General features: G+C 36.9%; 1 protein-coding gene across 3 annotated transcripts in view; it reads right to left on the bottom strand.

Annotated features, from left to right (window-relative positions):
• BCKDHB (branched chain keto acid dehydrogenase E1 subunit beta) overlaps positions 1–15,074 on the bottom strand; it is a 131,867-nt gene that overhangs the window by 103,753 nt on the left and 13,040 nt on the right. For all 3 annotated transcript variants that reach the window (XM_037391346.1, XM_037391348.1, XM_037391347.1), the window contains exons 4-5: positions 3,627–3,760; positions 2,847–3,002 (exon numbers count right to left, since the gene is read on the bottom strand). In XM_037391346.1, the coding sequence (XP_037247243.1) occupies positions 2,847–3,002; positions 3,627–3,760 (290 nt within the window). The remainder of the gene's footprint in view (positions 1–2,846; positions 3,003–3,626; positions 3,761–15,074) is intronic.

Genomic DNA, 15,074 nt, shown 5'->3' with positions numbered 1-15,074 from the left:
AGAACAGACTTTATTTACCTTATTCATTTACAATGTTAAGTTGAAATATGGTAATGAAAACTATTCAAAAGCTGAGTCATCACCGCTGCAGAGGATGATACCAAAAAGACCTAGTTAACATTGAGAACATGACTGACAAAAGCAAAAGCAAACCAAACAAAACATACTGAGAAGTCACACATTTAAGAACTACATTTTTGTTATAAATTTAGAAGTCAGCAGTAAAAATTCAGATTTAAGTTTATCATCTGCTGAAAGGATGACTATGACACTATGCAGTACAGCCCTAAAAATGTAAAATAACATAGCCAAGGAAGCGTTAATTCTAATGCAAAAATCACTGCTAGAAACTCAGCTGGAATACTTCATGACTATATCAACTGTTCTGGAAGAAAATGAAACAGGTGCCAAAAAAGCTTCAGAAATTGTTAACACCTCTTTGATAGTTTGAGTTGTTTAGCCTAACAAAACAAAGACTAAAGGGAAAACAATTGTTCTCTTAGTATATTAAAGGGAAGATGAAGAACAGGTAAGTCAAATATACAAGTTAGTCAGGAACAAATTTATGCTGGAAACGAAAAGAAAGCTTCTAGCCATGACAGCAAATATCCTGGAGCAGTCTTACAATGGAATGAAGAGTGTCAATACAGTAATTTTGGAAGACAGACTGATCCATTAAGATATACGTCCTCACCACAGTACACAAAAGATACAATCAACTAGCAATGTCCTCGTCACCCCAACAGCCTTGTCTTAAGTACTAATTGATTACAGTCCTTCCCTTGAACAGCCAGGGTTGTACAAACTCCCTTTTGCTTGGGAAATCCAAACCCCACTTTTCACTTAAGAAAAACACAAAATAAAGGTCTTAAGTCAGGAACCTGCCACAGCGTTTAATAAGAGGGCAGTTTTGAATATCCCTCTCCCCAAAGATCAATCCTACCCTTCCCAGATTGTAATACATGGTCTTTCCTCCAGCACTTTGGAGAAAATATGCAGAGATACGGGATTTTTGCAAGTGCATCTGAACCACAAGTTCATTTGCATTTCTGGATTCATATGTCAAGTGCTGGCATTGGATTCATTCAAAAAAAGACCTACAAACTTGAAGATAAGGCCTTCAAACATTAATAACTGCATTAATGAACAGCTTCACCAATAAAAAAACTGAAGGAACAATATTGTTTTCTCAAAAATACAAAATTCTAAAGATAGTCCAAAATACCTGTCCATCAAAAACTAGCATATTTTTCTACCAGATCCACAGAATTTAGTGTGCCTTTTACCTTTAACTGAGATGACAGCTGTTAGTGGTAGCAACCTATTTTAGACTTCACCCAAGAAAAAGTGAAAGAAAATGAAAAAACAAGAAGAAAGATCATAGATGAGAGAAAAGTAATCATATAAAATTCTGACTAACTTATTCAGAAAATTAAGCACAGTAGCACTAGGTTGCTATGAATTAGAAAGAATTTTGATCATTAGAGTGGACCACTAAATCTCAGCACTTGGTTCAGTATAAAATGATTTGGGACTGACCAAGATGATCAGCATAAATTAGCTAGACCTGGCATCAAGTATATTAATCTGGTAAGTTATCTTGTGCTTCCATATGGTAATAAACTACTCTGGTTTTTAAACTAGCTCAAGAAACCATTTGATTCAATTACATGGCAAAAGACTTTGTAGATTGCATTTGTCTATATTAGGAAATATTTTCAAGTTCAGAACAGGAACACATCAAAGATCATAAAGAACACCCAAAGACAAAAATACATTCTGGTTCTCAAACATCATGAAATAAATAAAACGTGAATAATACAAGATTTTAAGTCAAGAGAAACAAGTAGGAGAAATGGCTACGGCCTCCCTGTAAATGAGTAATACCAGAGGCTTTAGAACACCAAAATTATATATAGACAATAGATTAAACAGATAAACAATGAACATATGTCTTAAGCAAAACCAGTAATTGTATGCTGAAGTCTTCCACGCTAATCAAGCTATGAGTTGTTTCGCAATGGACTGGATGCCTACTAACCCAGAAGTGCAAGTCCATAGACAAAAATTTGCTCAGAAAAAAATGGAGAGCTGGCAGACATTGCTCTCTTAAACCTAGGATGACTAGATCCCATCGCTCCCTCTTCTCCAGGAAAGTTGTATCTATCTAAGCAGCACCAGGAATCTTAGCTTCAAGGGATGCCACTGTCTCATACAGCAAGACAGTTGTCATGCAGAGCATCACAGAATGTTTAAGGTTGGCAGGGACCCCCAGAGGTCACCTGATTCAACACCCCTGCTCAAGCAGAGCCACCTAGAACGAATTGCCCAGGACCACGTGCAGACAACCTGTGAACACCTCCAAGGATAGAGGCTCCAAAACCGCTCTGGCCAACCTGTGCCAAGTGCTTCCTTATACTCAGACAAAACCTCTCGTGTTTCAGTTTGTGCCACTGTCTGTCACTGTCATTCATATAAATGAATTCAATAACACACTTAAGACAGATGCAAAAAGAAAAAGGAAAGTACTATTCATTGCTGTTAGTTTTTAATTTCTGTACTATACTGGACATAAAACAGATGCAAAATGCATGCTTTTAGTGCAAAAAGCGCACAAATACAAAATGCTATGTCTGCTAAAGACTGCTCCAATAATACCTATAAATTCTCAAACACTTAATGCAGTTTAAGAACTGCTAGAAAAGTTTTTAATTAGCATAGTCAGATATTTTGTTGTGGACTGACTTCCATTCTTCCCCTGCCTGTACCCAGACTAACTGTAGTCCATTAAAAAACAAAACCCAAACAAACAAAATTAAATCTTCATAAAGTAAGAGCTACTGTACCTTTATTCCTGGACAGTGAGCAAAAAAAGCTTCTGGACTTTGAGAGTGATATAGTGCACCATGACCCACACAGCCCCAGGGGGCTCTGATGGTGAGGTTTCCACAATTAAACAGATCTCCAGAGCGGTAACGGTATTTTGCTGCTTCGTTAACAATCTGGGAAGATATACACAAACAAGTACCATTCAGTCCAATACCTTTAGTTATGCATCACCAAGCCTCTTAAAATACATGAGACGTAACTCCATCTGCACTATGCATAGAATTCAGAGGGCAAAGAAGAAAAGAAATCCTGCAAGTCAGTGGAAAGGCAAACATTTTCCAAGGTAAATGAAGCAATAATTTAGCATGTTGAAGTTAGAAGCCTAGGGCTCCAGAGTAGCCATATAACCCAGTTTCCCCTTTCCCATACTGTCAACCAGCCCAGTTCAAAACTGTAGTTTGCCCTGTGGACACTCGGCAAGCTGCAGAAGCATAGAGAAGTAAATGGGAAGACACAGCTGAGGAATTTAAGGCTGCTGAAGCCAACGCAGCCACAAAACCAAAAACAAAAACAGAGACATTTGCTTCAAACACATCTTTAATTTCCATTATTTAATGAGCCTTCAAACTAGCCCTGGCACCTTCCTGTTTACTTAAAGCATGCACAAATATTAGCAATACAGCTGTGGATGTATTAGAAAAAATTACAAATTCAAACCAAGTATTAATGCTAACAGAAGAGTAATTTAAACAGTCATAAGAATCCTTTTTACTTCTCTCAAAACTATTAGTACAAACCTGATCAAATGCTGGAAAAATATAATCTGCAAACTGGATTTCTGCAATGGCTGTAGCACCAGCAACAGCAACTCCAATACCAAAGCCAACAATTCCTTGTTCACACAAGGGGGTGTTGAAAACTCTGTCTTTACCTATAAAAAAAAAACAACACACAAAACACCACACACCACACAATTCCTTTAACACACCGTCTCTAAGTGGAAAACACAGCCCGAGAAATATTCAAGTTATAAACAAGTCACTTGCAATTAAGCATTAGGCTCTTTAGATGGGCTTTTTTTAGGTGTAGAAACAATAAGCATCCATTACAGGTAAAGATACTTTCATTTTAATTTGTACTAGGTCAGAGATGACAAGGAGAAACAAAATGAAAGGTAAGAACAGTTTCTATAGCTTACAGTGTTCTTAACACTTCAAGGACAACAGTATGTTCTTATGTATATACAGATAAGCATTCATATCCCCCCTCATGCTTATATGGGAAAGTAAAGAATACTTACAAGCATTCAAAAAAACTTACAATAAAGATAGTATTGTTACTTCCATTTTTTTCAGGCAGTCAAAACTAACTGTCCATACTCAAAGGCAGATGGATCTACAAGAGCATCTGTATGAAAGTATACTGCCTTTTGCCCACATTCTCCATAAGCAGTGCCCAGTCTTATCAGTGTCATCTTTTGTAAGGTAAGGCTGCACTTGCTACAGATTTAGTTTGTCTCCACTTCTTGTTTAGAAATAAACTTCCAAGAAACTTTTTGCATTCTTGTGACTTAGTCCTATTATTGCCTCTGGAGATAAAAAAAGTTACCACAGCTAGCTCAGTAATTAAAATTTTATTTCAGATCAACAAAATTATTGCACAGCTTTTGAAAGAAAGTGGGGGGTTGTTGTCTGGATGTCAAACACACCCAACATTATCTTGATCAACTCTGAATCACAGCAAAGCACCTGGCAGATTAGAGAACATTTTACAAGTAGAAAAAACTGCTAGCTCTCATTTCCAAGGTGTGTTAGCAAGCTGATCTCACTAATTTCCAGATGTGGGTCATCTGTACTTTGTTTCATATCTCCTGGAAGAAAAATAATAATCTCTGATGGTACTATGCTCAAAAGGTATTCAGACTGAGTATGTCTTAAGTGAGGATGTGAAAATGGCAGTAGCTTCGTGGCGCTGCCATTTATTCTTGCTGGGCATTTATTTTGCCAGCATGCTACAGTAACACTACGAGCCTGCGTATTTCTGTCCTTTCTTCCCTAGTGCTACCGATGTGTCTGGCACTGTCATTACATAAGAACAGCCCCAGCCCTGAAAAATTTTCATTCCAAGCAGCAGAAAGACAGAACGCTCTGGAGAACCCTGAACTGAGGAAGATATTTATTGAAGATGTAACTTGTTTCCATTGTCCTCATAATTCAAGTTATACTCACTTCTAACAGACATCAATTGTGTCTTAGCTTTACTGCCAAGAATTAACAAAAATCAGTTCAAAAAGCTTCACACAAGAATCATCTCGTCTCTTAAAAGCTGACTAGAGAATATTTTAGTCACATCAGTACCATGTTCCTCCCATGCAGAGTAAGAAGCTTTGGCTTTCAGGCCTATTTAATCCCATTTCTACAGAGTAAATAGATCAGTAAACTAATCCATAGGATGGAGAAGGAGAATAACGCCACGGACAGATGAAAGAACTTCTGTAACAAGGAGAATGCAAGATTATTTGAACCTAGAGAAAGCATATGCTGCGTAAAATGTTCTCATTCCTGCAGGATGGCTGTAATCTCAGTTTCCAAGCTATACAGCACCCTCTGGTGCACTCCATCCACTGACAGGTATCATGGTCAAGGAAAAAGGAATGTAAGTCGCAAATAGGCAGCTGCCCCAGGCCTTACCACCATCTGTGAAGGTGGGGAAGCCCTGCTTCAGATGCAACCACAAGAGCTGCCCCTGTACCTGTATCATCCATCTGTAACACACAAAACACTTGGCAAACACCTCCTTCCCTTTTTTTTTAATTTCATCTAGGGCTCTATGAATTGGGCATCTTGTTACCCTTCGCCTTTCACTGATGCATTTAAAATTTTAATTTAAAAGAACTCTCATTTTAATAAACTAAAAATGCATTAACATTACCAAGACGTATTACTTCCCTACTTCTTAAAAGTTGGCAGTGAAATATATTTCACTTCACTCGCTTACGTGATTTTGATACAGGATACAACCAGCAAAGAAAACACTGAAAAAAAAAAAATACTACAGAAGAGACCAAAGGAAAAAAAAGTAACAGTAAGTTTTCACAGTAAATTTTAGAATATGGCACTTTTATAATGAAATCAAATATTCAATTAGCTTTTTTCCTTCATTTGAATTTCTATTCAATTTTTAACACATACCAATTTACTGAAATGCAGGTAAGTCTGCTTTAAAACTCTACCACATAGCCTACATAAATAGACAATAAATAGTCTGATCAGAGGAAAAAAAATCCAGACTTTGAGAAGTGCCCAGAAGTCAAATCATATTAAACCTACCTAATCTTATTCTTTATGAACATATTTTTCAGATTACACTGGAATATTATAACACATTGGTCCCCTAAATAATTTTATACCATCACACAAATTGAAATATATTTGAACAATCCTGTAAAATAAGCTTTTAACTAATAATGGATTAAAACTTCAAAAATAATTCTTTAACATTAATTTGAGGTAGGTGAGTGAATTTAAAACATGTTAGATCCCCCACATTAGTATGCCACTCTGATTCAAACTACATAATACATCCTAATAAAACTGCAGAAATACTATTGAGATATTAAATTAGCAGCATGCTGCTGCTATCAGTGGAGTATGATGAAATAAAGTGAGACTCAATAAAAGCAAATGTGAAATATAACACGAGAGCTATAACATGATCAGCTTGAAACACCTAATTTGGACTTTCAGATCTAAAGGCATAATCCTGAATCATTATGACTTAAAACAGTAAAGAAAGAGCCAAGTAATTTCTCATTCAATGAGAATTACTCCGGAATAGTTGTGATTGTACAGTTAAAACAGTAATTCTGATCCATTAAAAGCACTTTACTGTTCATTAGATGAGAAAACAAGATAAAGAGTTTCAAGAGGTAGAGTCTTGAAGGACTTGCTTTTATAAAGAAAACAAAAAGATATACATATCATTAGCATAAAACAAATTATTAACTTCCCTGAACATCAGAAATTTCACGGCATCGCTTTAACCTTCTATTTTTATTGATATATGAAAATCATTACTAACATAAAATATTTAAACATTCAACATATAAGGGCATTAAGCCTACATATTTTTATCTATTTCGTATTTTTTTCAAAATGTGAAAAAGGCAGTCAATTTTGAAAAACAACCATTCGTATCATCCTTTGCAAACCAGCTGAGTCAAATTTCAGCTGAAATCACACTGAATCAGACAAATAACCCAGAGATACTTTGTCTTTCCTTATTTTATTTCCATACCAATGAAGAAATGTTTCCTAAAACGCAGTCTTCCATTACCTGTATCGGCCATGCAGCTCAAAACAAGCTAACACAAGCTCCATGAGCTGACTTGTCACTCCAGGTGAAAGTAGTACTTCTACATTATCTGAAACCAGATGCATCAGCCTCTGAAGACAGACATTATGCTGGTGTCCATTTCAATTAACCTGCCCAGCTTTATAAACACCCCTAGTTTCAGTCATCTGAACAGGTTAGTGCCCCTCTCCAAGTAGCGTGGGAAGCAATATGCCAAACCGGACTACGTGAAAAAAGGTTGATGCTTCTCATCTCTTTATCCCAGTAACTCAGGAAGACTAGATGTACGTTAAGCAAGTGAATAAATACTCTAGAAGTGTTGCCTGATCAGGTAAATCTGAAAACATTAAAAACATTATGGAAAAAACAGTATTTTATTAGAAGCCATTTTAAAACAATTACTTCATCCCCTGATCTATTTTTACTTAAATAAAAAAAGACTGATCTTTGATTTTCAGAACAGAGTTGAGCACCCTACAATCATCCAAATTACCACTGACCCTCTAAAAGGCAACAACTTTAAGGCAGTCTTAAAGTCATCTATCTTCTCATCCGCCAAGAATAAAAAGTTTCATAGCAACCTAACAGAACATGTTTACAGACATGTGTAGTTGATTATTGTGCATTAATGCTTTGGCCTGCTTCATCTTTATTTGTTCCAAGCAGTCAGGAAAGAAGTATTTCAGATTTCAGTATCTGCAATTAATCATGTTTTTGTCTTAATTTAACTTCAAAAATGAGATACTCAAACAATATCACATCTCCTGTAATGTTAACACACCACCCAAGGCTCCAACTCTGAGTAATTTCACATAACTCTGCAAGAGCCCGCATTGGACTATGAGTGGTTTAAGTAGTACTGCTGGTGATTTAGTCAAAGGAGAGTGTTTTGTTCTGTTTTTAAGACACTTTTACATCACTTGCGTTAAAAAAAGCATCTTAAAATACGTCAGTACTGAGTAGTATTAACAACATACCTGGGACGCATTTTATTTGTCCCCATGATCACATTAACTTCCATTTTAAACATCCATTAGAAGGCAAATACGAATCAAACAAGCTAAGTATGTTCTATCCTCAACTGCAACCATGGATGCATGTGGAGACAAAGAACCAGAAAGAAACGGCAGTCCCAGCAGATTAGCTGCTTTGCCACTCACTGGAGACTTCATGCAGAAAATTCAAATAGAAATGACAGATTTCCAATCACTCTTGTCTTTAATGACCTGTTCTAATCCTAGAATATAGAGGATTTTTCACAGATTTACATCTACAAAAGTCTACCAATTCTACTGCTTAGCATAAATTAACACAATGGATCCAGCATTCATACTTTTAGTCCCACAATCCCTTTTAAGCTTTGTTTTACAACTGGTGACACTGGCTACCTTCCTTTTCTCTGATACTATGTGAGAGGGCAGGCACCACAGCAAGTAGTTTGGTAAATTCACACTCAGCTCTTTTAGAGCTCCCAGTTGAACAAAAAACAATTTTAGTAATTTCTCATTAATTTTAATCAATTTGTTCTACCACTTCGTTTATTAACATCCCAGCCACAGTTTTCCAGCGTTAAAAAAAGGGTGTGTAATGGGCATTGTTCCTCTATAGTTAATACCAGTAAAAACACATTAACTTTCCAACTGAACATACAAATTTCAAATGACAGGTGAGTTTCTTCCCGTTTCACTTGTTTACAGGAGTCTTAACTAAGCTTCATTTGGAGGGGGCGAGGGGGGAAATCACTTGCACAAAACAAAAATGTATCCTTCTGAAGCACTAATCACCACAGTATTGCCCAAAGAAAAGGACACCTGTTCTCACAGGTAGCTGATAAGAACAGAAATTCCACACCAGTTTATCATTTATTCCATTGAAATAACACACATTTCTGCAGAATACTTCCAAGTAAATTGCAAATTAAGAACAGCTGAAGGGTAAGTTTTCCTTTTAAGTTTCCCCCAGTCACTAATTCCAAAGCATTCACACATTTGAAAAGACATGAATATCTGAACTAGCAGTTCTAGCTCAGTCTTCTCAACCCATCATTCTTACTCAAAACCATGCAGTTTTCTTCCAAGAACTCTACAGTTCCAAACCGCACTTTCACCTCCTCTTCCACAAGATACTCTTACAACAACAGCGTGTTTACTGCGTTTTCATTTAATCCTTAATCTCAAAAGACCTTAAACAATATCAGAGTCAGCAGAACTCCTGAAGTACAAAGAAAATGTTACCATGGACAGGGAGCAACCTCCTCAATTATGTGCAAATTCTTATAACCTGCACAGTTACTGAATTGAAGGTTTGGAAGGAAAGGAAACTTGCTTTCTGGTAAAAGTAAATTCTTAAAGTTGTTCACAGCATAAACATAACATTAAGCATTTACTCAATTCTCAGTGTTACATATAAACCCGTAAATGAGGGAGCACCCAAGTAAACTTGTTTATAAACAACAGCTCCCTCTTCATAAAGCAAGTAGAGAAAACTTGCCTTTTGGCCCTCTTCCCCACTTCAGATTTCCTGTCATTTGTGACACACTACCATCCCACCAAAAGCTAAAGAAGAAACCAGAAGTATTAAAATATATTATCTAATTATCTCCCTTTCTCAGGGAGGAAGTGGAAACAGAACGTATCAAGCAAGGTTAATGCAAAGCCTTGCCATAACTTTGAATGCTGGTAAGATTGCATGTCATTTAATCTTTCCATGATGAAAAATCCACCAAGCAATAGTATAAGCAGGAGGAAGATCAGATTCTTTTCAGGTACACAGTGACAGGCGAAAAAATTACACCAAAAGTGGAAACTGATTATGTGAGGGGAAAAAACTCACTGTGACAACAGTCAAATGCTGGAACAAGCTGCCCAGAGAGGTTGTACAAGCTCCTTCCTTGGACATACTCAAAACTTACCTGGACAAGGCCACAAACAACCTAAACTGGCTCTATGCTGAGTACTGGTTTGGACCAGATGACCTTCAAGGTCTTTCCCTTCCAACCCTTATTAATCTGTGATTTGTTAACAGCCCCAAGCAGGGTTACGTGCTGACTGCCCAAACTCTTTATGTCTGTACCTGTCCTGTTGATGGAAGCATTTCATGACATTGATAAAATAGTAGTGATTCAGCTCCACACTGCTCAAAAAAAAATATTCCATAAGCAGCTCACATCAAAGTGGCAGATTTCCTCACCAGAATTTCTTTTTACTGATGACTATGCAGGTAGCCCACTCCACACCAAATTCCTTCTGATCATCTGGCTCATATACTCAGTTGTATCAGCCTAAAGAAAAAAAAGCACGATGCCTAACTGCACCAAGGCATTCAAGTGTTCCTCCAGCTATGATTAATAACATTCCTTGCTCAACCACAAAAAAACTGCCTTGTGAGAAGCACACTTGCAGTAAAGCGTAACTGATTATAAAGTTAGACATGCGAAGCCATACCAGATGACAGAATGCTTACTTGCAAAAAATATGCCCTAAAATTGACATCTACCAAACACTTATATGTGGGTATAACCAAGGGATACGATATCAGCCTTAATTAAGAGGTTTAGGTTAGTTCTATGCATTTTTACACTATCTGCAACATCACATGACATGACAAGAGATCCAACAGGAAAATACATCAGGGTTACCAAAGCTAAGTATTACATGTTAATGAAAGTTCTGCTGTAGTAGGCTGGGTATACCATGTGGATGACAAACTGAGGAATAACCAAAAATTTGTCAAATACAAGGCACCCGCTCCCTCACTCCTCAGTATCAGTAGCATAGAAATGCTTTATAGTAAATTTGGAAGAATGCCGAGTCTACCCTAAATTGTGAAGCAACCATTCTCAACACAACAGCAAGGATTTAATGCTGCTATAGAAATACTCAGGAACAAAGCGCTGAATGACCAGTAATCTACAGCAATGAAAAACATCTTACGAATCTCACTTGTAACCATGCCTGTCCCTTTACAATGCAGAGCATGTGCATAAGAAAAAGCAATTAACTGATCTACATATGGTGCTTCCACACAAGTGTGAAAACTCCTTGCCAAGTTTTGAGGATTTAATGTTTCTACAAATTAAAGAGAAAGGAGATGTTTTATAATAAATTACTAGCATCTTATGTCAGCCTGGAAGATGGCTCTGAATGAAGTTAAATTAAGATTAACCTGCTCCTCAAAATGCTTCTGCTGCAAAGCTGTTTATACAATTGACTGGACTTGGATCATAATCTTGACCTTTCTGACGCTTTAGCAAGTTACTTCCAAGAAAACTCTGAATCTTTTACTCCCTGTAATAAGGTCTGTAGAATCTTCTTAAACTGAAGTAGTGATAATTACCACACTCTTATCACCAAACTCTGAGGTTTAAAAAAAAGAAACAACAGCGTACGTACTAAATTAGTCCCACTTGGTGAATACAAATGGAAACAGGGGGCATACTGATCACAGGATTAACCAAAGAAATTGAGAATCACTAAATTTCATCGAAGGAATAGTAAAGGCACGAAGACTGATATCTAGAACAAGGTACACAAACTGCTTACAGACTTAGTATTAATACAGACTGCAAGTACTAGTTATGCTCATTGATACCACCTTGTGTCTTTATATATATATAAAGTTTCATCCTCCTTGACATTATATTACTAAAATATTACTTTTACATGTTTCACTGCAAGTATTTTCTGAAGTGGAAAATTCCTTTTTTATGAAGTTCAGCAACACATAATTTTGTGCCCAGCAATGTATCTTGAAATATCTTTAAAACATGTTAGAACAGTTTTCTTAAGCTCTGTACTGAGTATCAAGTTCTATATTAAAAAGCATATCCCTTACCTCTCCTTCAAACAGGTTTACAACATACAATAAAAAGAAACCTAATAAATATCAGTAAGTCCCAAATAAATAAAATATTGTTTTCACACCAGGCACACCAAAACTGAAATAAAATCTATTTAGCTCTGACAGACTTATTTATACCAATATCCCCCAATATGGTAAAAGGGCATAGCACACTGCATCAAGTTCTTAATTTTTCTTGTCTTCTAACTGTAAATCTTAAGAAAAGAATTGGCTATTTAAGATGAAAATGAACAAAATGTACTATTGTGTAATGAGTCTGGAATACATTCTCCAGATGTTACTGTTCAAAGCCATTTCTATAAATCAGAACAAAATCCAGATCTTGCCAAACTTCTCTGGAAGAACCAGACAAGCAAGCTGTAGAATTCTCTGCTTAAATCCATCCACAAAGAAACCAGGATAACCAAACTCCAGACTACTTGGGTCTTATTCAATCTATACACAACTAGTCATTTTTAACTCCAAATACAACATTCCACTCTCAGTTTAAGTCTGTCATGTCAAAAATTCTGAACTATGTCGTTCTACCATATACAATATGGTAGGAAGGACCAGCACCTACACAAAAGAGGAAGCACAGTGCTTCAACAAGCTTGCAGTTTGTTCTGAAGCATGAAGCTAACATTTTCCATCTGCTTATACAATAACCCCCTAACACTTACTTCTTACGCTACTTGAGGCTGAGTTTTTCTTCTCCCTATAACAGCATACTGCTATGTTCTAAAACCATGCAAAAGACCCCATGATTACTGATAAAAAAACCTCACAGAAAAAAAAACACAGATTGTCTCCCACCTGTTGAAGTAATGCCCAACCACTAATAGCTTCTGGGAGGCACAAAACACTGCCTTAATGTACTGCATTACAGGCCTCAACCAGCACATCCAAACTGCGCCTTCGCACTGTAACACTTGGCAACATGAGAGCAGACCCAGAACCTCCACTGACAGACCTCTGCTCCCTTGCCAGTAACATGCTGTGAAGTTTCCACAATAAACAATGTCCTGAAATCACTGACAAAAAAAAGACTTACAGTATAAGCATTATAAAGTATTTTATGGATTTTGGAGGCACATTATTGGATTATTATTTTTTTTCAAAACCACAGTATCTACCTCTATTAGTTCAGCTTCAAAAGGTTCTCCCGTTATTTCATGCTACTAAAAGCCATCAGGACATTTAAGCAATTTTTGTAAGCATACCAATCTTTAGCCAAGAAACTTCACCAAATACCATTACAACCTGGAAACAACCTTATCTTCTCACCCATGTTTTCCTCCATAGGTATTTCACTTACACACAGAAATTGCATTCAGTTTTCTAGAGCTCAAGCTCATAAAATACTGTGTTCAAGTAAACACTTTTCTTCAAAGAATGACTAGCACAATTTTAGAAAGGCTGGGGTCCCTTGGGCATGGCTAGGTACAGCCATCTCCTGGCCAAATAAACAAAAACTCCTGAATTATTTTACTGGCCTATCAGCAAACGACATTTACTGAGAAAGAAGAGTCCCCTGAAAACTCACACAGGTGTTTACACCTTCGACAAAAGCTCTACAGAACAGCACCCAGGGATTATAACGGATCAGACATTGTAAATAAACATTATTGCTGCAAGACAAGCTAGTATTATCATGAGATGTGTCAACAGGAAGGTGTAAGCAACCAGGTTTTACTCAGTAAGGCCCAAAGTATCCAGTTTTGGATGGAATATGTTCTTCAGTTGCAGCAACCAGAGTCCAGAGAAAACTAATCAGTAAGAAAAAGCTTCAACCATAAAAATAATCCTGCACCGGGACTGTGACTGTGTGTGTAGGGAAGCCAGAGAATCTCCATCACTGAAGGCTAAGAACAGCCTTTGCCAGCTGATCTATCCCAAAACATACCCTGTACTTCAGGGATCTAATTCTGTAAGGCAGGCAGAAAGTAGAGGAAAACAAATATGGAAGGAATAAATAAAATCATTTTTAAAGCATCCAGCTGATTGCTAATGTTGCTAGGTCATCCCGACATAAGGATGTTATTTTCTTGCTATAACTGTGGTTTCATATGCAGTTCAGTCACTTGCTTTTTGATGTGTTTGAAATTTTCCACAGCGGAAATCTTTGATTCAACTCCCCACACCCTCACGTGACTTAACACAAGTATTATTTCTTCTCCCGATTTTCCTTTTTTTCTGTGATTTTCCAATTTGCAAGAAAATAACCTGGACCAATTGAACAGACAATAATCACTGCCTACAATCTGTTCCCCATCTATTTCACATTTTTGGTTTTGAAGAAAAAAACCTACCGACTTTATCTACACTTCTAGCTGCATCAAAATAATAAAGCATAGGAAAGTTTATTTATAAAACAAGTCTGTACACTTGAAAAGAAGAGGGCAAGAAAATAATTAAATTTTAAGTTATATGTACTTGTTGCACCCTTTTATTCCATGTAAGGTAATTATTTTAGCTATGAAAAATGAGTGAGGAGGAAAAGTTGCAGCTGTTTACTCCTCATTTACTACTGCCTGCATGTATGAATGTCCATAGCCATGTATGTAGTTCACAATTACCTGAAAGGAAACTATCCCAGATTGATTTTGTTTTACCCTACACATAGGGGTGACACATGTTACTGAGCCTCCTTTTATCAAGTGTCCACCTGGAAAAGCAGCAAGTACTGGCTGCACAGCAGTACAATAGACAGGACTTGGGGACTAAAATGTGCCACAAACTGACAGTCAATACCACATTGCTAATAAAGGCAGCAAACATCGCCCCAGGATGTATTAGCAATGTTACACTGAAGCTTTATGATTTTTGTTCTGACTTTGTATGAGAGTACCGTAAGTTGCTGTGGGCAGAACATATCTGTAAGCACTGACAAACCAAAAAAGAGAACAGCAATAACAGAGACCAATAAAAGAAACTAGAACAAACAAAAATAAAACCCACAAGTGAAAGACCCTTCAAACAGTGATGGGACATAAACCCAGAAAGGAACAAACCTATCTTCCTCTTATCCACTCTGCTATCACACTGAGACT

The sequence above is a fragment of the Falco rusticolus genome, chromosome 6, assembly GCF_015220075.1.
Source record: "Falco rusticolus isolate bFalRus1 chromosome 6, bFalRus1.pri, whole genome shotgun sequence".
NCBI lineage: Eukaryota > Metazoa > Chordata > Aves > Falconiformes > Falconidae > Falco > Falco rusticolus.
This window is presented reverse-complemented; position numbering and strand designations above follow the sequence as displayed.